Source organism: Pygocentrus nattereri, chromosome 23, assembly GCF_015220715.1.
Source record: "Pygocentrus nattereri isolate fPygNat1 chromosome 23, fPygNat1.pri, whole genome shotgun sequence".
Classification (NCBI taxonomy): Eukaryota; Metazoa; Chordata; class Actinopteri; order Characiformes; family Serrasalmidae; genus Pygocentrus; species Pygocentrus nattereri.
The window spans coordinates 22,457,792-22,485,630 of NC_051233.1; the positions used below are offsets into that span (position 1 = coordinate 22,457,792).

The following is a 27,839-nucleotide window of genomic DNA, read 5'->3' on the forward strand; positions in this document are numbered from 1 at the left end:
AAAATAGTAAGTCGTGATATTTAAAAGATTTTCATGATACACGATACATATGAGAATATTAAGAAACCCAAACAAAATGTGGCAGTGGCGTCACATTTAAAAACGCCAGTCAAAAACTATGACTGCAGCTATTATTCACCACGCCACAGTTAAAGTGGACTGATCACGCTCTCCTTATAACGAAACCTGCAGCTCCTCTTTAAGCACCGACCAAATCCAGGATATGCTCAGAAATGCATATTGATCACGGTAACAAAATACCGTCGTGTTGCCCACCCTAACATGGACAGATGTCCTAAGTCATAAAAACCTTTTAAAATTGTTTTCTGTGGAAGAGAAGAAACGCGTTTGAGGCTGTGATGTGCCTCCACGGACACCGTCCTTTGCGTTGTCAACGCTACCAAAACAGTAGCTCCGCATCTGCCCCGCCTGCTGCTGTCAGACTGAGCGGCCCCGCCGGCCAGGCTCGCACTTACCTCATCCACACCGCCCCGCACCGGGCAACGCGGAGGGAGAGGACAGTACAGAGGAATGACTTCTCCAGAACGGACTGCTCGCATTACAGCGGGGTGCGTACTCGAGGCAGTAGCTACATAGCTAGGAAGCGAGCTTTCCTCATCTGACTCGTCTCTTTGTTGAGGCAGAACAGAAACTGCACAGTTAACGGCTTTCATGCTGTAGTAGCTAAAGGCTAACAGCGAGGCGACGAGTACTGCCGACCGTTAGCGCTGTCACATTTAAATGGTGTGATTTATGCCTTATGTTTAATATTACGTGTTGAGTATGATGGGATAAATAACGAGTCTTTTATTGGGGAATGATTGGCTTGGTTTGGATATAAACAATACACTTGCAAAACGTTGAAGGCTTCTCACGTTAAAACACATAAGGTGACAGTAATTAGTTAACCGAGGTTACGTTAATGTCAGCTAGTCGTCGTTTGGGCGATTTGTAGTTAATGCCACACTTGATTTTGGGTTTTATAACAGAATGTTATTTGCCAAAACCCGAAACACTAGCCTTGCCTTTAAAAAGGCTGGGCATTAACGGCGTTTTTATTTATTATATGCAAGAAAATGTAAATTAGCTTCGAGCTTCACCAGCTGGTACCATGTTGGGTAGATGACATGTTTTCTCGGCTGTATTTGCCTCCCGAGCAGGCTCGCTAACCCAGGTATATTAAAGTTAAATGCACTGGTGTAGCCTTAGTCCGTTCACTGAACCGCCACCCCCCTGTTTAAGGAGATTAATGAACCGGTTGGCACCATCACCACCGCCGTGACATTATGAGTGAACACTATGAGAAGGTAAAAGTACAGCTTGAGCAGATGAAGTCTCCGGCTGAGGATACGGGTGCCGAGGCTGAGGTGGCTCCGGCCGCTGCACTCCCAGCCTCCGCCAGCGTCCCAGCCTCGGCCCGGTCAGCCCGGAGAGAAAGCTCCAGGACCTCGATTCAACCTAGAAACCGCAGCAAAAGCCGAAGCAAAGCCAGCAGCCGTGACAGAAACGCGAATGTCAAGCAGGACTCGGACAAGTCGAAGGGATCGAGCCGAGTGGGCAGCGACCAGATGCTCCAGATAAAGGGCACGGGGAAGATCCTGCAGGGCAAAGCGGAGACGAATGGCAGCAGAGAGGAAGATAAAGCTGCGGTCGGGAAGGAGGGAGGGAGCAAAGTCGTGCAGAAGAGGAGAGCTGTCACAGTGGATACGTCTAAAGCCAAAACATCACTGGAGGCGCTAAAACTCAGCATCAAGCAGCTCAAGTGGAAAGAGGTGAGGAAAACAGAATAAGGCTCACACCCACAAGAGTCAAGCCTGTGTTTAAACCTTCTGTGCGCAGGAGTGGATATGTAAAGCCCAGCGATTTTCACTTCAACACGTTATACTGTCACCAATACTACACTTACCACACTCTCAGAAAAAAGGTACGACACTGTCACTGGGGTGGTGCCCTCAGGGCTACATCCCAGTACCTTTAGTCATGGGACATAACTGTACCATAAACCACTGAAATGATATTTTCTAAGTTGTATTGACTCCACACCCCCAGTCTCGCCTCCAGCCTTTTATTAAATGGTTCGGTTTTAAAACATTAGTTTATAAAACGATACAAATATCTACTTTTCCACTGGGAAAAACTTATTAAAGGTACACCGTTGGACCTTAAAACCACTGCTGTACCTTTGAGGGAAGGTTTACACTGTTTGTACCTTGATGAACGAATCATGTACCTGCTTGGTACCTCTATTTCTAACAGTGCATCATACCTCTACAGATAGCTCTCAAAATAGCTGCTCTATTTTTTTTTATAAGTGGTGCAAATTCTATGACAACAGAGTGATTTAAGCAGTAATGCGCCTTCATGCTTTGTGCCAATCCTGTGTTATAAGGGTAATTTCACAGATTTCCCAAAATGTATGCGTGGTTTCATTGTTGAGATGTAAACAAAGTCATTCAGAGTGGTTTTGGTGTGAAATGGTTAATTGCACTGTTGTTAATGAGCATTTCTGTACAGTGGTGGTGATGGGAACCAAGGGTCGCTATGATCTAAAATACAAGTAGAGCCATTTGTTGCTATCCAGAACCACCAGTGATCCCAAATGCGTCAATAAACATGCTTTCTTTGGGGACTATTTTGCCTTACAGTGCCATGCGTGTTCCCCTCCACTACAAACAGGTGAAAATAATTAGATTAACAAGATGTTTTAAGACAAAACTATTCTAAAATAATGGCTCAGGCATCAGGCAGTGTATTCATAGCCATTTTGCGTAGTGACTGTCTATGAGGGTGTGCTTAGAGGTGTTAAACTCTTCAGACATTTGGTTCCTATCACCACCACTGTGAACAATTCCGTCCCAGTAGGTTTCTTCAGAACGAACCATTTCAGGTCAAACCACTCTGAATGACTTTGTTTACATCTTAACCGTTTAGAAAAATTGGTGAGGGTCCCCTTTAACATCTTTCTTGATGGGAGCAGCCTCTTCCTTGGTTCAGTGGCTTACCACCCCATCCCCCGTCACGTTGCAAAAGTTATGCCTGAATGGTTTGCAGAGCCACGGTACCGTATAGCAAGAGCATTACAGTTCGGCCGTGGTGGGCCGGTCCAGCACAGTTTGGCGATTTTCCTGTTCAAACACACCTACCAACTCATCTGGCAATGAACAGATAAGTTAAACTCGGGTCTTATGGGATCCCATAAAACTGCTTTAAATCAGTTTGCCTGTTTACTGTTGCTATCCGTCAATGTCAGTGTCAGTGTTGATGCTCTCAATTAGACTTGTGCTGATATTCATGAATAAGATTTACTGTGATCATGGATGAGCTGCGTTCTGAATAAGAGGGAGATAAACAGGCATCAATGCTGTTAGTGTAGTTTTCATCAGAGGTGAGTAGATGAGCCTAAACTAGGGATGTGCACTCAGCCCATTATTAGAATCTGATACACGATACTGGCTTCGTAATTCTGTATTCTTACGATTCTTTACGAGCCAAATTTGAATGAAAAAAAGACTATTTAACCGATCACACTAAAGCTGAGCATTACGGTGTCTACCAGACCTACCTGGGACACCCAGTGCCCAGGGGCACCAAAAGGCTTTAAATTATTTTAATTTGTTAACCCTTTTTGAAACAGTCATTTTACTTTAAATCTATGTACACAGCGACAGCCTGACAGTCCAGTCCAATCATAAATATCCAAAAACATTCATTGTATAAATTGGGCAGACAGCAGGTAAAACATAGACAAGATCATTTTGACATCTTATTTTGGCATCTTGTATTGAAACCTGACTGATCTTGATCTGAAAATCGTAGCTTAGGAGTCAACTCATATTAGATATTTTGTGAAGAATCGATATAATGAGTCTTCAGCAAAACCATAGTTATCGTAAAAAGATTTAGGTTTGTTGGTATAGTGCACTAAGCTCTAACGCCAGGGCCACCACAAGATCTTAAAGTAGCTGTGGAGCTTTGATGTTCTCAATAATGCACATTGTCACAGTTTTGCATTGCGATATCATAATAAGTAAAAGTACTGTGACTGGTGGGAAATAATGACGCATTTTTAAAGATAGAAGTAGCTTTCCATAAAAAAAAAGAAGTAGCAGGCCAGAAAGCTGTTTTGTAAAGATATTGCTAAGCTGTAAGTTTTATCTTAAAAAGTAGGTAACCTGGCTGGCATGAAATTTTATTGAACAAATAATAAGGTAACAGAATGTAAAACACACATTATTTTTCTATCAGCTTACTTTCAAAAGTTCATAAAAGTGAGTTTTAAAAAACTCATAAAAGGGCAGTTGAGGTATTTAATTGTGAAAGGGCCATATTGTTGAAAACTTTTTCTATGTGAAAATAATTTACTCTCTATGGCATATTTCTAATGTAAAATGTGTAACATTTGCATGGCTACATTTTATGTTACATGTATATTTCTAAGTATGTGAAATTCAGTAAATAAACACGTAACTGTGCATTAAAGTACAAAAACGTGCGTTCTCTGTTCTTACTTTCATTTAGAAAATCAACCAAACATGTAACTTGATCAGGGGCACCCAAATATTTTACAACTAAATATATTCCTTTATATATTATAGCAGACATCGCTGTGTATTAACCTAGTCTCTCAGCAGTGTGTGTATTTTGTTTCATTCTGCTGTCTGTGAGAGTCGGATGGTATTAAAAACGAACCCATGACTCCCATAAATATATTAATTAGCTATCAAACTAAACCGTGCCCTCAACCTTACGTGCTTATGTGTCAGCTGCTTGGCGCAGGACGGTCCATACGCACACTGAATGAATGTCATCACCCCGGCTCTGTATCCACTCGTGCACTAGGGAGCATTGTAACCTTAGGCCCTTCTCGTTAGGCTAGGGTTTCAGATTAAACGGTGTCTGCTTCACCTTTTGTCCTGTCTCGTCCAGCAACGACAAAGTCAAAGGTAGGAGACATTCTCTGCTAATGGTAATGACAATGACTGGTAAACAAACACCCTATTAATTTACTAATGTGTGTTCAAGCCTGTTGTATTTCCTTCTACAAAACTTTCTGTCAGCACATTTGTAAGGAGTATAATAGTAAAACTGATGGCTTGAGAAATTGCTGTAAAGCAGACCTAGCAAGTAAAAGCCTTAACCTCTTTCAATCAACCCCTACTTTTTTCATTAACTTATCGCTGCTGTCAGAACAAAACCTCGTATCTTCAAATGGTAACTTTACAAAAGAAGGAAAAAACCTACTTTACTTTTAATGTAAGTCAGTTTTGGGCTATGTATTTAGTCCATTCATCACAACAGGCACTTTCAAATGATTTTATAAACTGAAAAATGACAAAAAAAGGTTTTGTTCTGAAAGCAGTGATATTCAAAATAAATATATTTCCCTCTGTGTTGAGCTGCCAATGAGCAAAGGGGGCTAATACAGGAGAGGTGTGAACCCCCTGTTGTGAGAACAATTTATACCTCTCCACAAAGACGGATAAATAGTAATAAAAAGAAATAAAGCAAGATAAAAAATAGATAAAAAATAAAGAAATAAAACAAGCTACAGCTTTCTTGGTATAATGTCCACAAATTTGCCACAAAAAATAGCATTTGAAGACTTTATAAATGTTGACTTGTGTTGGCTTGCACACCTACAAAGCAGACAATTCAGTTTGCTTTTGGTTTTTGCAAATTCTACATATTATCCTACAATTATATTGTACTACAATAATTGAATTTAATTGCTGCTTCAAAAAAGGAGCAAATTTTTTCTGTTTTAAAATTCATAGCTTTGTAAGCTATAGACAAGTAAGAACTTTGTGAGGCCACTGATGAGCATGTGCTTTTACAAGGCAGCAGTATCTGTTTTGTAACCGAGTAAAAGTTTGGCAAATTACGTTTTGTTTATTTTCTAAAATAACTCATGTGCACTGAATATGCTGAAAAATGCCATATTTGAGTTCCCTGTAGATGTAACGTGATTTTCTGTCACTGTTGTAATTGCTGACTAAATAGACATGATAAAAGATCAGCCAGAGAGGAGTTACGTATCGAACCTCTATCAGGCCATAGTGGTAGGATGGATTAGATTATTTATCTGGAGCCTGATCTGTGAGCTAAATCTGCCACTAGCCACTCCAGTCTGAGACAGTCGTGACCAAGGCTCGCAAAGCTTTCTGATTCACGGTGCAGCTAAACGAAACGTATGATGGGACCGTTATACAATGTTGGTCTTTGCCAACAGGACTTGGTTTGCTCCTTGCAAGCCCGAGGGCCAGTTTTTGAGCTACAGATTGGGCCTAGTCCTCATCTAAAGGGATTTTCAGTGAAGGATCCCCTCTGACATTGTAATTAATCCTAGATTTAGGGTAATCTGTGTTCAGAAAACCACCGCAGTGTTTCAGGCCTCGGAAGAAGACACGACTAAGGCGAGGCAGATTCACATATGAGTAGTCATTGATGCTCATTGATTTAACTCTCATTTTCACTGTGATGCTGTATCAGAATCAAAGTGCTAATATAAGCTCTTTAATAAATCCTTTAATCTCACACCTTTTTAGTTATACCGATAGGGAGATGTGCTTATTAATGTTGAGAAATCTCAAGAAAGACATTTAACAACCTGTTAACGATTTTAACTTTATATCTGGAAGTGAAAGCTGAATCAAAATAGTGAAAATGATTAGCTTTTGGTGTGTCCTGGTCAAACCACAGCATTTTTAGGCATATGGTCATGGTTTATCTATAGGAAATAATTAAGCATAATCTAGGATAATCTCAATCCATTCCTTCCCCACCTCCCTTCCTAAGTTCTGCAGTTCAGTGCAGGCTAACGTACTAATGGAAGAATACTTGGAAGTCAGCTGGCATTTTATTGTGGATCAGTCTAATTAAGACTATGTTTACTTCCTCTCATATACATGCATGTCTAAGTCTAATTTGAAGAATATTGGTCTCAAAACTAATCTGCTTCAGTCCTTCATTCTTCCCTCACCTTCCGACACCGGCTCAAATGAAAACCTGCTCAAGGCTTGTGTTATTAATTTTTTAGTTTTTGGCTCTTGCGAGACTTTTTTCTCATTTGCTTCGTGCCAATCTCACGTGTCCTAGTTGACTTGCTAAACTCTGCCAAGTGATACCAATTAGCTTAGGCTAATGGTGATTGGCTGGAAGACCCATGACCTTATTCACTGAGTTAACACTGAGTGAGGCACAGCCTCATTCAGATACTAAGGGCTCTGCCTTAGCAGAGCTGCGGGTTGGTGGGCAGAAGATAAATAGTTTATATGGCTGTCTAAAAATCAGTTTAGATGGCTGTTTCTGCCACCTATTGTTTTAAAATATATTTTTCAAATTAAGTTTTTTCTTAAGACACGCTAGCATTTTTAATTTTAGTTACAAAATCTCAAAGCACTTTAAACAGTTAGATAAGGAAGACATGTTTACTGTTTTATTGTTTTGAATTTATTACCTCATCAATCCGTTTTGAATATAATTGCTTGTGCCAGCTCTTGTGTATATTAAAAAAATCAGTAACACTTTACTGTAGAGTGCTGTTCATAAGGCTACATGACATCTACATGAGGTTGTCATTACAACTGATTATAAGCTGGTGTCAGATGGTGAGGGAAGAAAGAAGGACTTCTGAGAAGCAGATTAGTTTTGAGACCAATATTCTTCAAATTAGACTTGCATGTATATGAGAGGAAGTTTTATATATATATATATATATATATATATATATATATATATATATATATATATATATATATATATATATAAAACACTACCTAGTACATAGTAACACTTTACTGTAGGTAAATACAACCTATATGACATATACTGACATAAACCTACATAACTGTTTATAAATGCTTATTACAACAGGCGTCATCTGCCGTAAAGACTACTTTAGCTCACTTTAATCAAAATTGGCAAATGTAACCTTTATAGCAAATGACGCTTATTGGAACAAACATTTATAAACAGTTATGTAGGGTTATGTCAGTTATAATGACAACCTTATGAAGGTGGCATGTAGCTCTATGAACAGCACCCTACAGTAAAGTGTCACCGAAAAATCTTTCAAATTAAAATTTAGCATTAACCCAGTAATGTTGACTAAACATTACTGAGAGGGTTTGGAACTCTTTAGGACTGGTCTAATTTACTGCTTGACATGCTCAAACATGTTGATGTTTATACAGTACTGTACAGCACTAACACTGACCCTTCATTTGTTTAACTTAGATTATTCATTTTTATCCCCAATAAAAAAAGGCAAAAGACATATTTAAGAGGAAATGACATTCTTTTTGGCAGCCTTGCTTTGAGTTTTTCAAAGAACTCTACAGAGATGTTTTTCCACACATCCAAAGTTGAGTCTTAGAAGTTGGTTGCATTTTCTGCTTCTCAGAACTTCTCAGAGTAATCCAATCACATTAAGTGATGTTGAGGTCTGGACTGTAGGGTGGTCAGTTCATTGTTCTGTGAACACAAGCAGCTCCTTTGGTTGTCAGCTACGCATCCTGTCAGGCTCAAAGTGTGGAGTTGTCTTCTAACAGTGGATGGATGAATAGAAACACCTGTGGAGTTTTTCAGATCTGAAGCAAAAGTGGAGCTTTATTTATTTATTTATTTATTCTTTTTTCGCTCTCTCACAGATAAGCTTATGTGCTGTTTATCTGATGGACACAGTTTTGGTGGTCTACTAGATCTTGCGCAGTTGTTTGACTCGAAATGAAATAAATGAAGAATGATCTCTGACTTTTGCATAGGACTGTATAGTGAGAGGTGTGTGTGCCTTCCTCATGGATCTTGTGGAATATAAATATACTTACAAACACGCGCACACTTGCCCACATTCCTAATCTGATCACAGATCCTACTTTCTTTGGTGTGCCAGGTGCCTAATATAGGAACACTGCTTCAGTCTCTATTAGCCTGTTAAACAGTGACATAATCCTCTGAGAATCCAGCTCAGCCTTGTAATCTTACATACCCACTATACAACATATCATTTATAGCACAGCCTAAGAATATAGGACTGCTTATATTTGTAATGCTTATTATTTTCTCATCTAAAACACCTTATGACCTCGGCTGCCCTCATACAACATAAATAGCAACAAATACACACACCATATCTGTTAAATAAGGGAAAGATATATGATCTTGTCATGTCATTGTCATTGCTGTGGTGAGAATAGTCCACCACCCAAATAATGTCTTGTGCTGTGGTGGTCCCCTAACACTGATGGAGGAGGTAGAGTAATGACAGACAAATTGTACAGCCACAGATGGCTATAGATTGTGACTATATACTATATAGTAGATGCACCTGATAAAATGTCCAAAGAGTGTAGACGCAAGGCTTTTTAGTATAATTGATGAGGTGAATGTGTTATTGCATTAAATATATATTTTTTTCCTTTTCTTTCTGATTTTCTTCAGTTTCCAATGGGCAGACGGTCAGCCTGTGATATTTACTGGCATGGAGTCTCCTTCCATGACAATGAAAACATTGTTTCTGGACAGGTCAACAAGTTCCCAGGTAAGCAACATACTTTGTTGGCCAATGTTGTGAATTCATGTCTGTTTCCATATTACATTCCAAAAGGAAAACAGAATTTAGTTTCAATGAAATTGAAGACTTACTGTATACATTTTGTCTGTGATCGTTTTAAGGGTCTAGAAATAATAGTAGCATTCAAAGATGTGAAATCACCTGTCATACAAAATAATTGCTGTAATTTTCTTCAATTGAACAGGTAAACACTAGAAATGATTTAAAGATGTTTTATTCAGTGTTTCAAGGTTTCTTTGGAAAACACCACAAAGTTTTTGCTATCTACCTTTTAGATAGATAGATAGATAGATAATTAGATACTTTATTGATCCCGAAGGAAATTTAGGCATCCAGCAGCAACAACACAATACAGTAAGAAACATATTCAACATCTATTAAACACAGAAGAATAGAAAATATATAAGGCTATAAAAACTTTCTGTACAAGGTAAAGAACTATCTGTAGATGGAGCAGTGCAGTAGATTTTGCTGACAGCCAATAAATAAATTCACAGAGCAAAGTGCAAGGTGCAAACGACATTGGTCACCACATTTCAAATGTGAGGCATTCTGAATGTCACTTTTATCAGAACTTAATTCTCAGTGCTTTTAGAGCTTTCTCAGTCATTAAGAAATCATCTACAGCTCTGTTCATCATGCTGGATCAAGCTTCCTACTAATAGTCAAAATCTGTGAAGTTGCATCACAAGAGAATCATTATACATTTGTCATCAGCATTTGTTAAGTGTATAGACCACGAGGATCCCAAAATTTGAATGCTAGTGTGCTAGTAACACAATTAAAAGGGCAGAACATGTTTATGCTACATTCTGCCATTAGTTATTGCACTTTTTTAAAAGTCTAACAGATATAAGCCTTTTAATGTGAAGTCAGCCATATAATAAATGATTCAAAACAAAGCAAGTTCAAGGCAGTTAGTAAAATCTCTTTTTAGTTCTTAAAGTTTAGTTAAGCTTTTCTTTGTAGATATAAGGTGGAAAATCATCCTCACTCAGTGAGACCTTGTTAAGTTTTCTGTTGCTCAGTTATAGAAGAAACCCACTGCACTGATATAATGACTGTTTTCAGCACAACACACTGGCCAAACCCTGTGGATGTTCTTTCCTATATTGCCTGTTCTTCTTTTGTCCCTCGGTCAGTTACAGTGAATTTGAGCATGGAGATGTAGATGAGCTATAGCCCAATAAATTGGCCAGCTAGAGTATCAATGTGAATCAGGTTTGCACAAGCTTGATTGATCATAATTTCTTCAATTAAAAGCAAGATACTAGCAGCCCAACTACTATTTTAGCAGTACAACATCACACTGTCTCTGTTCAATTGCAGGGATGATAGAGATGTTGCGTAAGATAAACTTAAGTCGTGCAGTGCGCACCATGCAGGAGCTGTTTCCAGAGGAGTACAACTTCTACCCACGTTCATGGATACTGCCTGAGGAGTACCAGCTCTTCTCCACTCAGGTATGGAATCGCCCTTGAAAACAAAGAAACAAGGACACACTTTAAGGCCATAGTACTACAGTAAACAATATTTTGCTTAAGTGATTTGGTAAACCTGTAAACTGAGGGTTGCGAATGGCTGCAGTCCAGACCAGTTTGGTGACTTATTTCCCTGAACTAGCATGTAAGTTGGTAATCAACGGTTGAATGTTTAAAAGTTTTTGTACAGGGAAATGACCAAACAGTGCTGGGCTGCAGCCCTCCAGAGTTCAGCACGCATGATTTAAATTTCCATATTAAAATGTTCACTGATGTGCCACTTTTTTTAGGTGACTTGTAGCTACTCAGTCACTTTCTCAGTCATATGGAAAATGACGTTTTTTCAGAAACACCCTCTATATAGGTTCACTTTCTAGGTTACAGTTAGTGACTGTTGTCCATTTGTAGCTACACAATTTGACAGCCCTCCCCTTGTCCACCATGGCACCAGAACCAACTTGATATTATTACCAACATGGAAGTGAGCTCCAGCTGTATCAGTTGGAAGCTACTAGGTTTTGATAGCTAGGAAACAAGTCAGCTAATCAGCCAATCTGGGTACTTTAGTTTTAATGTAAGGTTGCGTTGGAACCAGCCAATATGGGAATCGACAGATGTTTGCACAAAAACAAAATTAATCGGCCAAATATTTGTTGTTATTTGCTGTGTTGCAATTTCATGACGTAAGTAACATGAATTTGTGTAGTATTTGAATGCTGCTGCTACATGTGTACCAAAATAATCATAACATAATTATGTGTAGCACATGTTTTTTTTAAATAGGCAAGTGATTTAAACTAATTAAAGAACAAATTATTTTGTTTATATTGCAGGTTTGGTATTAAAAAGTACTGTAAATGTGCTAACAGGTTTCATGTGTTCATTTACCATATACAATGTAATCTTTAGATTTTAAAACGCTTAGTAAAAATTGGCCAATCAGAATTGGCCATAAAAATTCATGATGCGTTCATGGTGTATGTATAGTTTATACCTTGTCACATGCAATGAACAAAAAAGACAAAATGTGAACTGCAGTTATTTGTGTGGCAATTAATCTTTAGCTGAAATTTCATTTTGTGATAGGCAACAAGGTAGGTATGTCTAACAAAGTTGTCAGTAGAAACCCAGGTAGTGCCTCTTTACATGATATATTCATTGCAGCACCACACACACTTCCATGCTACTACAATGTTGGTATCTCTGCTGTGCTGAGAATAGCCCGCTACCAAATAATATCTGCTCAGAAGTGGTCCTGAGGTGGATACAATAGAAGGTGGGTGGCAAAATGTGCAGCAACAGACTTTAGTAGTCTGTAGTGTATATTATAAAGGGGAATTCACCTGCTTTTTTTAAACTTCTACAGAATTAAATCGCTCACCTGTAAACAAAGCCATTCAGAGTGATTTGGTTTGAAATGGTGTACTGACTCAGAATTCTTTGGTGTTGACATGATCTAGGGGTCATAATGTCTATAACACAAATCTAGCAATTTTATTTATTATCCAAAACCATCAGTTAATCTACATAAGTTTTATATTAATAGTGTTAAAATAGAAGCTGTTCTGCCCTTATAGTGTTTTAGGGCAAAGTCCTATCTCAAAACCATTTCTAGTTATAGCTTTCTGTGTGAGAGTTTTAAGAGGCATTGAATGCTTCAGACGTCTGGTTCTAATATTCACCGTAACTCAGCAGGTTTCTCTGAAACCGCTCTTAGTGATGTAATTGCACAGAGATATTGACTAAATGCTTTGGCTCTGCAGTACCCTGACACAGATTTAGAGTGCCGCAGCCCAGACAGTTCCATAATTTCCCCATTCAAAAAGCATGTGATTCTATTCATTCTATTCATGTGTTCCGTCATGTTCCACAGAACTGAAGACAGCTATCCCTGCTTAGTCAGATCCATAACACTTTACTGTAGGGTTCTGTTCATAGGGTTACATAATACCAACATAATGTTGTCATTACAACTGACATAACTGTACATAACTGTGAATAAATACTTGTTCCAGTAAGCGTCATTCGCTAGGTTACATTTGATTTTGATCAAAGTCAGCTAACGTTTCCTTTATGACAGATGATGCCTATTGTAATAAGCATTTATAAACAGTTATGTAGGGTTATGTCAATTGTAATAACAACCTCATATGGGTTGTATTTATCTACAGTAAAGTGTTACCTTTAGATCCAACATGCCACTTGTTTGTTGTTCCAAGCCATGAGATCATCAGTGATATGACAAGCCAGGCATGTAGGTGTTTCTTAGCACTCTTTTAACAGAACTCACTCCTTGTACTTGGCATGCATGCTCAATTCAAACTCTCTCAGTCTGTTTGTTCTTCTGTCACTCTCACACACCCAGAGGCTATTTCTGTAGTCTGGCCAAGTGGTGGTTTGTGTGCTAGTAATTGGCAAAGACAGAATCACCGTAAAACCAAGCTAAGCAGTTTAACTGCCCGCGTCCACTAATTGTGAATGACAAGTGTGTTGCAAGATCTAGAAGATATGGGATTTACCTGATTCCTAAGCCCCTTCTACACGCAACAGAGTAGTTTATTAGTTTAGAAGAGGTTCCTAATCTTGGAGTTTGTAATCTTAAACTCATGGACTGATTAAATATCTCCCTTGTCCCGTTAGTTGTTTAGCTTGAACTGTTCTTACACAAGTGGCAAGTATTGTTGATGATAATTTGACTCTTGTGACTGTTTGGGTCTCAAATACATGTTTGATCACAAATGCTGTAGAGGGCAGCAGAGTTCTACTGAAGTTTATTTGCTGGGGTTTGTGTGGAAAGAGGCCATGCTACTGGATTTAATGGATTTTTTCCAGATGAATAAATATATGGTTTAAAGTTCTACGAAGTACAACAGCAGCCTCAGTCTTAGCATGGCAATGATCGGGCATTGATTTGCACTAATTAGGATGCAGACATTAGATGAGGACCGTGTTGAGTATCCTTCTCATCAATGACAGAAACCAGATGCTAGTTTGAAGCTTTAAGACCTTGTGGAGAAATGTTTATTTGGGCTATGGGCTATTGCATTATGCTGAAACTATTCACCAACCACTGTGGTCAACTGTTCAATCTGCTTAGAATGGACAGCAACAGTGGAATTCAACCTGGTGAACATCCTCAGGGGTGATATGAAGCTGACATGAAGGGGTGAATTCAAAATCTTACCGTGCAGCCAAAAAACTGTGGTTGGGGACGTGCAAGTAACTGGACACATAAAAGTAAGCATCCTTGAGATCTATGGACCTGAGCCACTTGTATTAGTATGAAGAATGTGCTTTATTAACAAGTTGAGCATACAAAGATTTAGTATAGTGCAGAATCTGCCCCAGAATCTTTCTTGGGAGAGGAAAAATCTGTAGCCTCTTTCTCGGGAGCCAAAAAATAAATTGAATAGAACCCTTTGAACTTAACAGCAGGGTCCTCTTTTTTTGATGGCGCTTTGTCGAAGAGGGAACAAACTTCCTTGCCAAGAGCCTTGGCCTTAACCAGGTCTGTAATAACTGTGACCCTCAGACTCTTATGCTTTGGGGGCTGGGAGTGAAACTGTAATCTGTAGCCCTGTGAAAATGTCACGAGGACCCGCGGGTCTGACATGAGCTCAGAAGATTGAGCTAGGTGTTCTAAAAACATGTTGCCACTGGACCTGGTGTTTCATTTCCAAGACGCTTTTTTAGTAGAAGTTGGACACCAGGTGGAACAAGGCATGGGGGTGAGACAAAGCACATGGCATAAGGTGGCATCTCAACTGGACCGTTAATCCGCCAGATGTGCCCCAATCTTCACTTCAGTGAAGCTTTACTTCAGACATATCATGTATTCCAGTCAGTCACTTCATTAGATGTACTGATGAATTGTTGCCAATCATGATTGCATGTCACTTTTTATGTCATTTTAACAACATTCCGAGGTCAAAAGATCCATCGCTCCTCAAAAATTAAATCTTAAAATAATGCATTAATTTTGATGTTCTGGCTTGAGTACAGACTCTTGGCTTTTATCTTCATCATATGTCTGTTAGGATTGTCATGTAGTTGTTAAATAAGTAGCACACACATAAGTAGTGACACAGTTTTCAATGCCAGAATTCCTTCACAGCTTCCTTTCTGTCTTAATTCACAGATTCGTCTCCTGAAAGATAACGACTCCACCCTGAAACCCACTTTCATCGTCAAACCTGACAGTGGCTCCCAAGGCGATGGTATCTACCTCATACGGGACCCTGCTGACCTTCGAGTCTTTTCAGGTTCTCAGGTCAAGCAGGCAGTAGTTCAAGAATACATTCAAAAGCCTCTGCTCATTGACAAGCTCAAGTTTGACATTCGCTTGTATGTTTTGGTCCGTTCTTTGGAACCTTTAGAAATCTACATTGCTAAAGAGGGCCTATCCAGGTTTTGCACAGAACCCTACCAGGAACCTTGCCAGAAGAACCTCAATCATGTCTTCATGCACCTAACAAACTATTCCTTGAATGTACATAGTGGGAACTTTGTCCATTCAGACAGCTGTAACACAGGCAGTAAGCGCACATTTTCCAGTGTTCTTTATCGCCTGGCCTCTAAAGGAGTGGACATTAAAAAGGTTTGGTCAGACATTATTGCATTGGTGATCAAGACAGTTATTGCGCTTGTTCCGGAGTTGAAAGTCTTCTATCAAGCCGATATACCACCAGGCAAACCAGGACCTACTTGTTTCCAGGTATTTTGTGATTACTGCAAACTTCTAAGCCTCTTAAATTTACTTGTCTGCCCATGCAAATAAATAATACTTGGAAAAGACCCAAGAATAATTTCACATGGTCATACACCAGAAAGCAGAAAGTACCTTGCCCAGATTTTGGCCAGATGCATCATAGCATGTCATCTGGATCCATTTGATCATGTCCTTCAGTTTCTTTTGGCACAGTGGCCCGATATCGACACTGTGGCTCTGTAGTGTATTCATCTGCCCTGAAATGGGCAGAAACCTTCTCTGAATCAACCATGGTCTACAACCGCATTGATTTTCTCATTTCTTTAATTCCACAACATTTAGTGATTCTTTTATGGGTGTAAAATTAAGATCAAAATTTTGATTTTGGCTACTTATTTAAGCCATCAGAGAAACCCAGTGCACAAGAAAATGTATTGACTTTCAAACAGTGCAAAAGATTTGAAAACAGTACTTCATTAAGCACAGGTTGAAAGTTTTATCCAAGTAATGCACTTGGATAATAAAGTACTTGAATAATAAAGCACATGCAAGCATCTTAAAATTGAACATAAACAACAATATAAAAAGGAGCTAAATATTTGACCAAATTTTAACCTTTAGAAGTCGAGTCCCATTTGTTGTAAGGTCAGTGTTCTTACAGCACAATTTCAAGTGTTGTTTCCATGAATGAGAAGAAATTCATATATATTCGTATAATCAGGACTTTTGTTAATTTTGTTGGTTAAATATTTGCTTTTTATTTTGACTTTTATTCTGTGAGGACAGATTCTAAACAAGTTATAGTTATATTAAATAGGTTTGTTAAGTAGCCAGAAATGTAAAAAAAAATGTATAGTTATAGCATGTAATGTTTTGTAGATATTGGGGTTTGATATCCTGCTGATGAAGAACTTGAAGCCTGTTCTGCTGGAGGTAAATGCCAATCCCAGCATGAGGATTGAACATGAACAGGAGGTAAGTTTGGCCATCAAATAAATAAAAAAAACATTTGACAAATGTTTTCAAGAGACCTGCCCTAGTCCTCTGCCTAACTGTTATCATGGTAACAGTTACCAGTGATGGTAAAAAAAAAAGTATGAAGTTTGTGGCGTATTCATCATCATCATCATCATCGTAAACCGCTAGTCCAGATAGGGTCACAGTAGCATTTACATTTTACATTTACAGCATTTAGCAGACGCTCTTCTCCAGAGCGACTTACAAGAAGTGCTTTGTCTATCTAGAGAAAGTATCTTTGCCAGTTACCAATAGGTTAGAGAAAAAGACAGTCCTGAGCTCAGATACTGCTAGATACAAAAGTCAGTGTAGACTCCCAGAAAAAAGGAACAGAGTTGAGCACAGAACTCTGTGCCATGCAATACAATTCAATAAACTACAATACACCGTGCATTCAACAGTAAAGTAAACTACAAAACACAATGCAATACAATAAAATATGATGTACAAGTGGAGCACAATATATTGCAAACAATAATTCAATGCTCATTCAAGTGCTGTGTAAAGAGATGAGGCTTCAGTCTGCGTTTGAAGACAGCAAGAGACTCTGCTGTTTGGACAGCCAGGGGGAGTTCATTCCACCACTTGGGTGCCAGTACAGAGAACATTCTCGACGCTTGTCTTCCACGCGCCTTGAAGGATGGCGGGTCAAGCTGAGTTGTACTTGAAGCTTGAAAGGCTCATGGTACAGTTCAAGATTTCACAATTGCCATCAAGTAGGCAGGGTTGGTCCATTTTTGGCTTTGTAGGCAAGCATTAGGGTTATAAATCTGATGCATGCAGCGACAGGAAGCCAGTGAAGGGAGCGCAGCAGTGGGGTGACCTGGTTGAACTTGGGCAGATTAAAGACAAGTTGCAGAGGCTTGATGGCCTGAATTTCACCAAAATAAATCTGAGTTATTGTCTGTTGTTATTATGCTGCTGTGTTACAGGTATCACCTGGAGTGTTTGAGTATGTTCCCAGTCTAGTCGATGAGGAGGTCAAAGTAGGAGTTATTAGAGATACACTGCGTCTTATGGATCCTGTCCAAAGGAAGCCTCACATGTGAGTCTGCCTTTCACACTCTTCCTTTCAACACCCCTAAAACACACAGACACTCACACACTCGACTGTGTATTTATATCCTCAGTATCATATCAGTGCATCAAATGTGGGTGGGTGATAGAATCAGATTAACTCTGAAACATCAAACAATTCAGTGCCTATGTTTGATACTTAGGACAAAAATATCTCATTAGAAATTATATTTATTTGTGGCTGTAATCACTAATTTGACCTTTGGGTTTGAGTATTTTGGTCTCTCCCAAAGAGGAGTCTTAATATTTGTTAATATTTGAATAAAGAAAATTGATAGAATATTAATTATATATAATAAATGATAAATAGTGATTTTATTGATGTTAGTGTGTTTGTTTAACCATTTTCAAACCTCTCCTCGAGGAGGCCCAGTATTATATGTAGTTAAAAAGCAACTCCAGGTTTGACCAATCAGTGCTTCATTAAATTGTGCTCATTGATGATATTATTAGTCTCTTTGGTGGCTGTGAAGGTGTCAATGAAAAATATGGACCAAAAAAATTCTTGTTACTTTTTATTGTTTTTAGGTTTATTTGAATTATGAATATGACTTTATTCTAATGTATATTGTAATAAACTCACTGCTGAGGTAAATTGTTTAAAAATTTGCTTAGATGCCTAAAACTTTTGCACAGTACTGTATGTCTGGAAATAAATGCTCCGCAGTGTTGCAAAGATGGCTGCTGAGTGAACAGACTTTCCTATTGAGACTTTGGTTTCACATAACATTGATGGTATGATGGTACACACAGTGTGAGTAAATACATTGTAGGCTTTGTTCCTACATGACAGTCTTTTCAAATTTGCAGTGTGACTCACCAAAGAACAAGATTTCTAAAATTGTACATGTCTAGCTTTAATGGACATTTAGCCACAGGTCAACCAGCCAAACAAAAGAGTCCAACTACATGTAAAACGTGAAACGTGGGCTCCTCGGATGCTTGGAGCCTTGGATATGATTCCTGCTGTGAGTGTGCTACAGAGACTGTTATTAAAAGACACAATTGAGGAGTATCAAAACAATGAAATGTACTTTACTTACAGCTTCACAGAAGTATGGAAGACAAATCTGGCCAAAAAAGATTTAGAATTAAAATAATAAAATATAGATGCAAACCTCTTGCCATTTCTTTTTCTAAATATCTGCACGAATATCCTGCCAAAATTTAAAAAATGAAATGAAATACCTACATATACAATTTAATTTTTCACATAAGCATGAGTAATTTGTGTCAAAAATAAAAATATATTTAAAAAAGCTATTTATCATTTCATTTTAGATGTTACTCTTGTATTTCATGGCCATACTTAAAATGGAAAAGCTTCACTTTGGCTTTGCCTTTTCTTCATGAAATGCATAATAATTGTCTAACCCTAACCCTAACTAAAGTCAAAATACAATGTTTACATTCTTATTTCTTTTTCATAGCAGTAGGCTGCATATCTGACAAAATGAAAATGCAAATTGGATAAATCAACAGAAAAGTAACAGTTTTAAGTGTGAGAGTGAAAAGGCAAATGCAAACGAACATCAGCGCCACCTGCTGGTGATTTACTTTTCATTTTCCACTTTGTTTTCTCGTTTTAAGCAACATGGAAATATATATTAGTTAACACAAGGTGGGGTTATGGTGTACATTTAAGACTAAATGCCCTTGGACCAACCGTCTCAAAAAAAAGGTATCAGAAAAACACTGTCACACAAATTTGCCTCAGTCATTAGGATTAGTGGACATGTAGTTGGCAACATGTAGTTGATAACAGCTGACAACACCACATCTCATTTGTGGTAGTCATTTGTGGTGCTGTGGAGAAAGGTGAGCCGTATCTGATTTCATAACTCACACTGGTGAATATATAGCTAACCTTTTTTTTTTGTTTTGTTTTTGTTTTTGTTTTTGACTTTAGAGATGTGTAGAGAACAACATCCTCTGCCCTGTCAGGAATCAAGTGCCTTTTACAAATCTTCCCAAGAGCATGTTGTAAATGTGCGTACCTTCAAAATCAAAATAGATTTAGAGGTAACACTGAAAGGTAGTCCTAGATAGTAACAGATGCTAAGCACGGATTGGAGAGCTATGAAAATGAGGCGAGGCTTGGAATATGTCAATTATGCATTGATAATAAACAGAGGCAATTATGCATTGACAACATTAAAAGCAGAGGCGATCCACAGGCACCTCAAAACACAAGTACACATGCAAGTGCATACCCTATGCCACTGGATTGTTCTGCACCATTTGGCCAAAATAATTTACTGTTATTTGATTAGATGAACACAAAAACATGCGTCTGGAACTATAATTGGTCAGTATGTTTACAGCGCACATTTGGTTAGCAGACTTGATAGTCCTCTTGCAATATCAGTATTTTGATAATATCAATACTGAATAATACTAATAAAAATATAAAAGTATTTTATAGCCCTAATGTTACATTTATGATTTTTTAACTTCTTCTTTTAGACGAAGCAGTAAGAAAGACAAAAAGATATTTTAAAAGGTGTTGTTTTGGTATGGGATCAAATATCAGGTAGCAGTAATGGTAACAGTGCACGTTTTCATTTTCAGTTCTGGCCCTAGTATATGTATAGGTGTGGTTGTGTGTGTATGTGTGTCTGTGAGAATGTATATGTGTGTGTCTTCGTTATGGTTCAGTGAGGTTGGAGTGATGGTCTACTGAGCCTCCAGTCTAAGCCTTTTAGATGGAAAAATTCAATTCTGAAAATCCTCTGATGGAATTTCACACTCTTGTGGTCGGTTTGCCTGTCCTCAGTCAGTGTTGTTAGCTCTGTGTGTCTGTTTGTGTTTGTTTTTATACATTTTCAGGATACAAATGTCCTGACTTTCTTGGTAAGCCAGAGAAAGATGGTGCTAACCTACAGGAGCAAAATAAATCATATATACACACACAAACACATAAAAATACAGTATCTCATAAAAGTGAGTACACCCCTCACATTTCTGCAAATATTACATTATATCTTTTTATGGGACAACACTGCAGAAATGAAACTTGGATATAACTTACAGTAGTCAGTGTAGAGCTTGTGTAGCAGTATAGATTTACTGTCCTCTGAAAATAACTCAACACACAGTATCTATCTATCTATCTATCTATCTATATATATATATATATATATATATATATATAAATACAAATGGAATTTGTGTAAGACCCCCATGTCCTGACATTGCAAAAAAAACTGTGTGTGTGTGTGTGTGTGTGTGTGTGTGTGTAAATGCCCTGCCATTATTCGTGTTTCATGCTTTTTCCTCCAGCAGCTCAACAGTGTCAGGCTTTATCACCCTTTGCCTCCACTAAAAACACAGACACAGAGTTTATGAACTCTGGGGAAATAAAAAGTTGAGTGTTTGTGACAGCTGCTGTGACTGAAGAAAATATGGTGTCATCTTAGTAGATGAGGTGTAACTGAGACCTCTGTGTGTGGCTGGCTGTGTGAAACAGATGCCTCATTACACATGTTTGTCTTTAATACCTATTAATTTATCCGTTTGATCTGAGCAGTTGATATTAAAAATCAGGACCATAGAATAGAGCTTTGTTGTCACAGAGGAAATACGAAAACAGATTAATCAAGCTGTGCTGTGTGTGTGTGTGTGTGTGTGTGTGTGTGTGTGTGTGTGTGTGTTTGTGTTTGCTGTTTGTTTAAGAATATGTCTGTTCCCAGTGCAGCAGATCACTGGTAGTGAGCATTATGAATTCAAACTCCATCACAAGCAATGCATCTGTATTTCTGACTGTGCTCTTGTCTCAAATGATCTATTAAATTAAAATAAATGAAGCAGCAAAATTGACTCCAGCCTCCAGATAAACATTGCCACCACAATTCCCATTTGATATAAGGAAAAAGGAGATGAGCATCAACAAGAATTCTGTAAACACTCACAAAGTTAGCCGAAGGCAAGAAAGTATGTGTGCCTGAATGTCAATGGGTACGCACATGCACATATTATGTACACTGAAAATGCATGTCAGTTGTTGTGGGTTATTGATAATCAAAGAAAAAAAAACATGAGAAGGATTTTTTTTATCTTCTTTATACTACAGTTCTGCAAACAAAAAATTAAAGAAAACAAACCCAGCTCAGCTTTCAGCTCAGCTCAGCTTTTTCAATACTTCAACGCTAGCCAGATTGAACTAATATGGTTTTGTTCCAGCCAATGTTATTATGTCTGTTACAAACATCAAATACAGTGCAGGATGTGCTTCACAAGCTCAAAATGTTCATGTTTGATCTAGAACTATCATAAATGACATTTATGCTTCTCTGTAAATAATGGCATTTATCAGACCCTCTCTAGTGATCACCTACCAGGTTCCTAGAGTTTTCACTGAATTGAGAAAATCTGCTTTTAGCTGTAGTACACCAGCAAGCGGGAAAGCACCTCATTTGAGCTTTCATTTATTTTCATTTCTTTATTATCTTTATTATCTTCTTTGTTCATTTTGTCTTGTTTTTGATTTGTTTAGTTGGTTAAAATTTCTATTTTTCTAATCCCTGTTTAACTTGTTCAGCTACATAGTAAATGAAGAGCACTGTGTACTTCCGAATCAAAATACAAATTGATTGATTGAGAATGGCAAAAAATACTCATGCACCAGTGTTAGCTTAGCTAACATATTATTAGAGTCCCTCAGGGAGCCTAGCAGAAATTAACACTCACATAACGGGGTATTTTCCTCACTTTTGACTAAGTTTTGACTGAAGGCCTGGCTCTAGGAGTCATGGTTCTCTGCCATATGTGCTGTGGTCTAACAACATTGGAGCACATTACTGGTATGAGAATGAGAAAAGTCTGCTCTTTACTCTTTTATGCCTGCATGGAAATACTGTCTTTGAGATATACCCTCATGACTTTGGACCATGTAATACTGCAAGCTGTGTTCTTTATATCATAAAAAGGCCCTCTTTCTTTTGAACAACTGTTGTTTGCAAGATATCTCTCACTTTGTAGAGGTTCAGGCACAATTCCCAGTGCTTGAACATAATGAAACTACAGTATCGCTGATGTTGCAACCAAAGTCTTGGGGTAACTGCTTGCCTTCTCTTGTGTTCTGCTTTCTCTGAGTATTTTGTGTTTGTGTTTCTTTTGTTGGATACATTTTTATTCACCCTTATTTTTGCAGCCTGTGCAAATGATACTGTGCTTACCAGGGAGGAGTACAGTCATTTGTAAGTTGGGTACACTTTTCTGGTTCAATGTTGAACTAGTAAACAAGCCAAGATTCTTTTATGTTGTTTCTCTAGAGAAGATATCAAACCAGATATCAAAGTCTTTTGCTGAATTGTGAGTGTACGAGCACTATTGAATACTAGAGAAGAATAACAGTAAAGAATGAGTGGATGGATATATTCCTTTTCCCTAAGGTTTTCGATTAGGGAAAAGCCTTTGCCCTTAACACTACTCTGGTAACTGTATCACAAATTGTTCATCCTGGAAAATTAGCCCCATCTCCAGAAGAACAAATTAAGTAGATCTAAAGCTTAATTTGAAAATACTTTTAAAGAATTTATGAGTGTTTCACGAAAAAATATACTCATTACTGCATTATGTTGCATTACTGACCGAATTCAGAAACTGCACGCTGTTCACTGTTATGAGTGAGTTTTGAGACAAATTTTCTGCTTCCGTAAAAAAAAACCTACATAGTTAAATGGGTAAGAGACATTGTTCTACAATAGTTTTAAGACAAGATCTTGGCCTAAAATATATATTTTTAAATGAATTCATGACAGAGATACATGCAAGTGTTGTAAGGCAAAACAGCATATGCATTATAAATCTCAGGCACGGAAACATGTACCTTCACTGGTTATTTAAGATATTAAATAAAATGGCTAGTTCTGCATTTTAAACATCACAACTCCCTTGCTGGATCTGGGCCTTGTCGTGGCAGAAGGGCTTGTGTGGTCTAGAGATCTTCAGAGCTAAGTCGTCGGGAGCAATATGCTCCTGGTAGGGTCTCCCAGGGTAAACAGGTCTGCAGTGAAGACCCAGACTAACGCGATCCAAACCACACTATGCATGACATACACAAAAAATCATGTACCCTTCCCGGGAAAGGGTCCCTAGGACCTACCCCTGGAGCCAGGACTGGGGGTAGTGATCCACGGCAAGCGCCTGGTGGCCAGGCAGCCCACGTAACCCGGCCGGGCTCAGCCCAAAGAGTCAACGTGGGGAGGCCATGTGGGCCCACCACCCGCAAGGTCCAGCATGGGGGAGCGGTGCAGTGCCGTATTGGCAGTGGGAGATTGCAGGGAGGCCTTTGGCGGCCTAGGCCCCTGCGGCAGAAACTGGCTATTGTTACATGGAATGTAACCTCACTGGGGGGAAGGTGCCGGAACTTGTGCAAGAGGTTGAGAGGTACCAACTAGATATAGTTGGGCTCACCTCCATCCACAGTGTCGGCTCTGGAACCAAACTCCTGGATAGGGGTTGGTCTCTCCTACTCAGGGGTTGCACACGGTGAGAGGTGCCGAGCGGTTGTGGGGATACTCATGAGTCCCCGGCTGGTGACCATGCAGTTGGAGTTTGTCCCGATGGATGAGATGGTTGCCTCAATGCGAATTAAAATCACAGAGAGGAAAACTTTGACTGTTGTCTGTGCTTAAGCACCAAACAACAGGTCAGAGTATTCGGCCTTCTTGGAGCAAGTAGGCGGGATTCTGGAAAGGGTCCCGCCTACAGACTCTGTAGTCTTATTGGGAGACTTCAATGCTCACGTTGGCAATGACTGGGAGACCTGGAGAGGCGTGATTGGGAAGAACGGCCTGCCTGATCTAAACCTGAATGGTGAATTGTTATTGGACTTCTGTGCCAGGCATGGATTGTCCATAACGAACACCAAGTTTGGACACAAGGATGTTCATAAGTGTACATGGTACCAGAGCTCCTTGGGTCAAAGGTCAATGATCGACTTTGTTGTCATTTCATCTGACTTGGGACCATATGTTCTGGACATTAGGGTGAAGAGAGGTGCTGAGCTGTCAACTGATCACTATCTGGTGGTGAGTAGGATCAGATGGCAAGGAAGACTGTTGGTCAGACCCAGTAAGCCCAAGCAAATAATGGGTGCCTGTTGGGGCAGTAACCCAAGAACCTCCTGGTGGACACCGGTGGTGAGGGAGGCCATCAAGCTGAAGAAAGAGGCCTTTAGGGACTGGTTGGCCTGAAGGACTCCCAGCAGATAGGTAACGACAGGCTAAAAAGGCGGCAGCGTCCTAAATCCAGGACATGGGAGGAGTTTGGTGAGGCCTTGGAAAAAGACTTTCGTTCGGCCTCAAAGAGGTTCTGGACAACTTTCCGGCAACTCAGCTTGCGCCCAAGCTGTATTTGGCAAGGGTGGAGAAAGTCTGACTTCGATTGAGGATATTGTCGGTCGGTGGAAGGAGCACTTTGAGGAACTTCTTAATCCGGGAGACGTGCCTCCCTCACGGGAGTCAGGGCCAGAGGCTTCTGGGGTGTCAAGTTCCATTTCCCTGGTGGAGGTCACTGAGGTAGTTGCTAAGCTCCTCAGTGACAAGGCACCGGGGGTGGATGAGACTCGTCCAGAAATGCTTAAGGCTCTGGATATTGTAGGGCTGTCATGGCTAACACGCCTCTACAATATTGCATGGACCTCGGGAGCAGTACCCTTGGACTGGCACATGGTGGTGGTGGTCCCTATTTTTAAGAAGTGGGACCGGAGGTGTGTGCCAACTATCGGGGTATCACACTGCTCAGCCTCCCTAGGAAAGTCTATGCAAAGGTGCTGGAAAGGAGACTCCGACCGATAGTTGAACCTCAGATTGAGGAGGAACAATGCGGATTCTGCCCTGGCCGTGGAACAATGGACAGATTGTTGAGGGGGCATGGGAGTTTGCCAACCCAGTCTACATGTGTTTTGTGGACTTGGAGAAGGCTTATGACCATGTTCCTCGAGATATCTTGTGGGAGGTCCTCCGGGAGTATGTGGTGCCAGGGCTACTACTCTGGGCCATCCAATCTCTGTACTCCCAAATAAGAGCTGTGTCTGTATACTCAGCATTAAGTCAGACTCTTTCACTGTTAGCGTTGGACTCCGCCAGGGTTGTGCCCAGTCTCCACTCCTGTTCGTGATATTCATGGATAGAGTGTCAGGGCGTATCCGGGGTCAGCAGGGCATTGTGTGTGGAGGCCGGAGGGTGGCGTCTCTGCTATTTGCAGATGATGTTGTTCTTTTGGCTGAATCACATCGATGCCTCCAGTGCTGCAGCTGAGTGTGAAGCGGTTGGTATGCGGATCAGCACCTCCAAGTCTGAGTCCATGGTCTTATCCCAGAAAAGGATGGCATGACCACTCCAGGTAAGGGGAAAGGACCTGCCCCACGTGGATGAGTTTAAGTATCTTGGGGTCTTGTTCACGAGTGACAAGAAGAGGGATTGTGAGATCGGCCGCAGGCTGGGACAGGCGGCAGCAGTAATGCGGTCACTGTTCCGGACTGTAGTGGTGACGAGGGAGCTGAGCCAAAAGGTGAAGCTCTCCGGCCGATCTACATCCCGACCCTCACTTATGGTCATGAGCTGTGGGTAATGACCAAAAGAACGAGATCACGAATACAAGCGGCAGAGATGAGTTTTCTTCATCGGGTGGCGGGCCACGCGCTATTTGATAGAGTGAGGAGCTCGGTCATCTGGGAGGAGCTCAGAGTAGAGCCACTACTCCTCTGCATTGAGAGGAGCCAGCTGAGGTGGTTCGGGCACTATTTCACATCAAACAACTGCAAATGATTTTGTTTACATCACTTAAGATCTGAGCTTTGTTAAGTTCTGTCCTGTTAATCTGAGACCAAAGATACATATTTTTAAAGACATTTTTCTCCTGACTACATTTTTCTACACACACACACACACACACACACACACACACACACACACACACACACACACACACACATGGATTTCCTGATCTGCTTATCCTTCTGGGTCACAGGCTGCTGATAATTACTGATAATTATTTAAAAATTGATTCAAAATCATTACATTTTTGTTCATAAATCTTAATTAAATGGTTAAGATGTAAACATTCATTTCTCTAGAAACTCTAGAGAGTGAAAATTGTTCACAGTAGTACTGAAAGGAGCTAGACATCAGGAGAGTTTAATGCTTCTAAAAGCTCCCTCACAGAAAGTTATTAAATGAAATAGTTATAAATACATGTCCTAGGTCTGGGGCTAAAATGGATGGATTTTTTAAGCCATTGATGGTGGAGAGGGTAGGTTGTCATGCAGGGTAAGGCAAAATAGTTCTCAAAGTCATTTCAGATTTGCCACTATTTTATTGTTATCAACATTATATATGAAAACTCAGGTTCACTGATGGTTGAATAGTACACAAAACTGTAGACATCACAAGCCCTGGTTTCTATCACCACACTATAATCATTTCACATCAAACCACTCTCACTGACTTTGTTTACATCTCAGCCACTGAATTATGTAGAACCTTAGAAAAATTGGTGGAATTCCTCTCTAATGATTCCCTCCAAAGCATGTTTTTTGATTTGTGTGGATGTGTGTATAAAAAGGTCTGAAAAAGGAGTGCATCATTGATGTGCATTGTAGTCTGGCTGTTTCCAAGGTGACCTTTCTCTTGATATTTCATTTGCATTTCCATATTTCCATTTTAGCCTCACTTGCTAGCACTGTAGCACAGTAATATTCAGTGCTGTCAAAATTTTCAAGATTACCATATACACTGCTCAAAAAAATAAAGGGAACAACACAATATAACTAAATATAAGTAAATCAAACTTCTGTGAAATCAAACTGTCCACTTAGGAAGCAACACTGATTGACAATCAATGTCACAGCTGTTGTGCAAATGGAACAGACAACAGGTGGAAATTATTGGCAATTAGCAAGACACACTCAATAAAGGAGTGGTTCTGCAGGTGGGGACCACAGACCACTTCTCAGTACCTTTCTGCTTTCTGGGTGATG

The 27,839-nt window shown here is 39.6% G+C and overlaps 1 protein-coding gene across 1 annotated transcript in view; it reads left to right on the top strand.

The window, feature by feature from the left end:
* The first annotated feature begins 406 nt into the window (after nucleotides 1-406).
* The window catches only part of ttll11 (tubulin tyrosine ligase-like family, member 11), a 37,186-nt gene continuing 9,753 nt past the window's right edge, over nucleotides 407-27,839 (top strand). Inside the window, exons 1-6 of the mRNA XM_017698934.2 lie at nucleotides 407-1,772; nucleotides 9,439-9,538; nucleotides 10,901-11,034; nucleotides 15,191-15,766; nucleotides 16,640-16,735; nucleotides 17,710-17,822. Coding sequence (XP_017554423.1) covers nucleotides 1,287-1,772; nucleotides 9,439-9,538; nucleotides 10,901-11,034; nucleotides 15,191-15,766; nucleotides 16,640-16,735; nucleotides 17,710-17,822 — 1,505 coding nt within the window. The 5' untranslated portion in view covers nucleotides 407-1,286. The remainder of the gene's footprint in view (nucleotides 1,773-9,438; nucleotides 9,539-10,900; nucleotides 11,035-15,190; nucleotides 15,767-16,639; nucleotides 16,736-17,709; nucleotides 17,823-27,839) is intronic.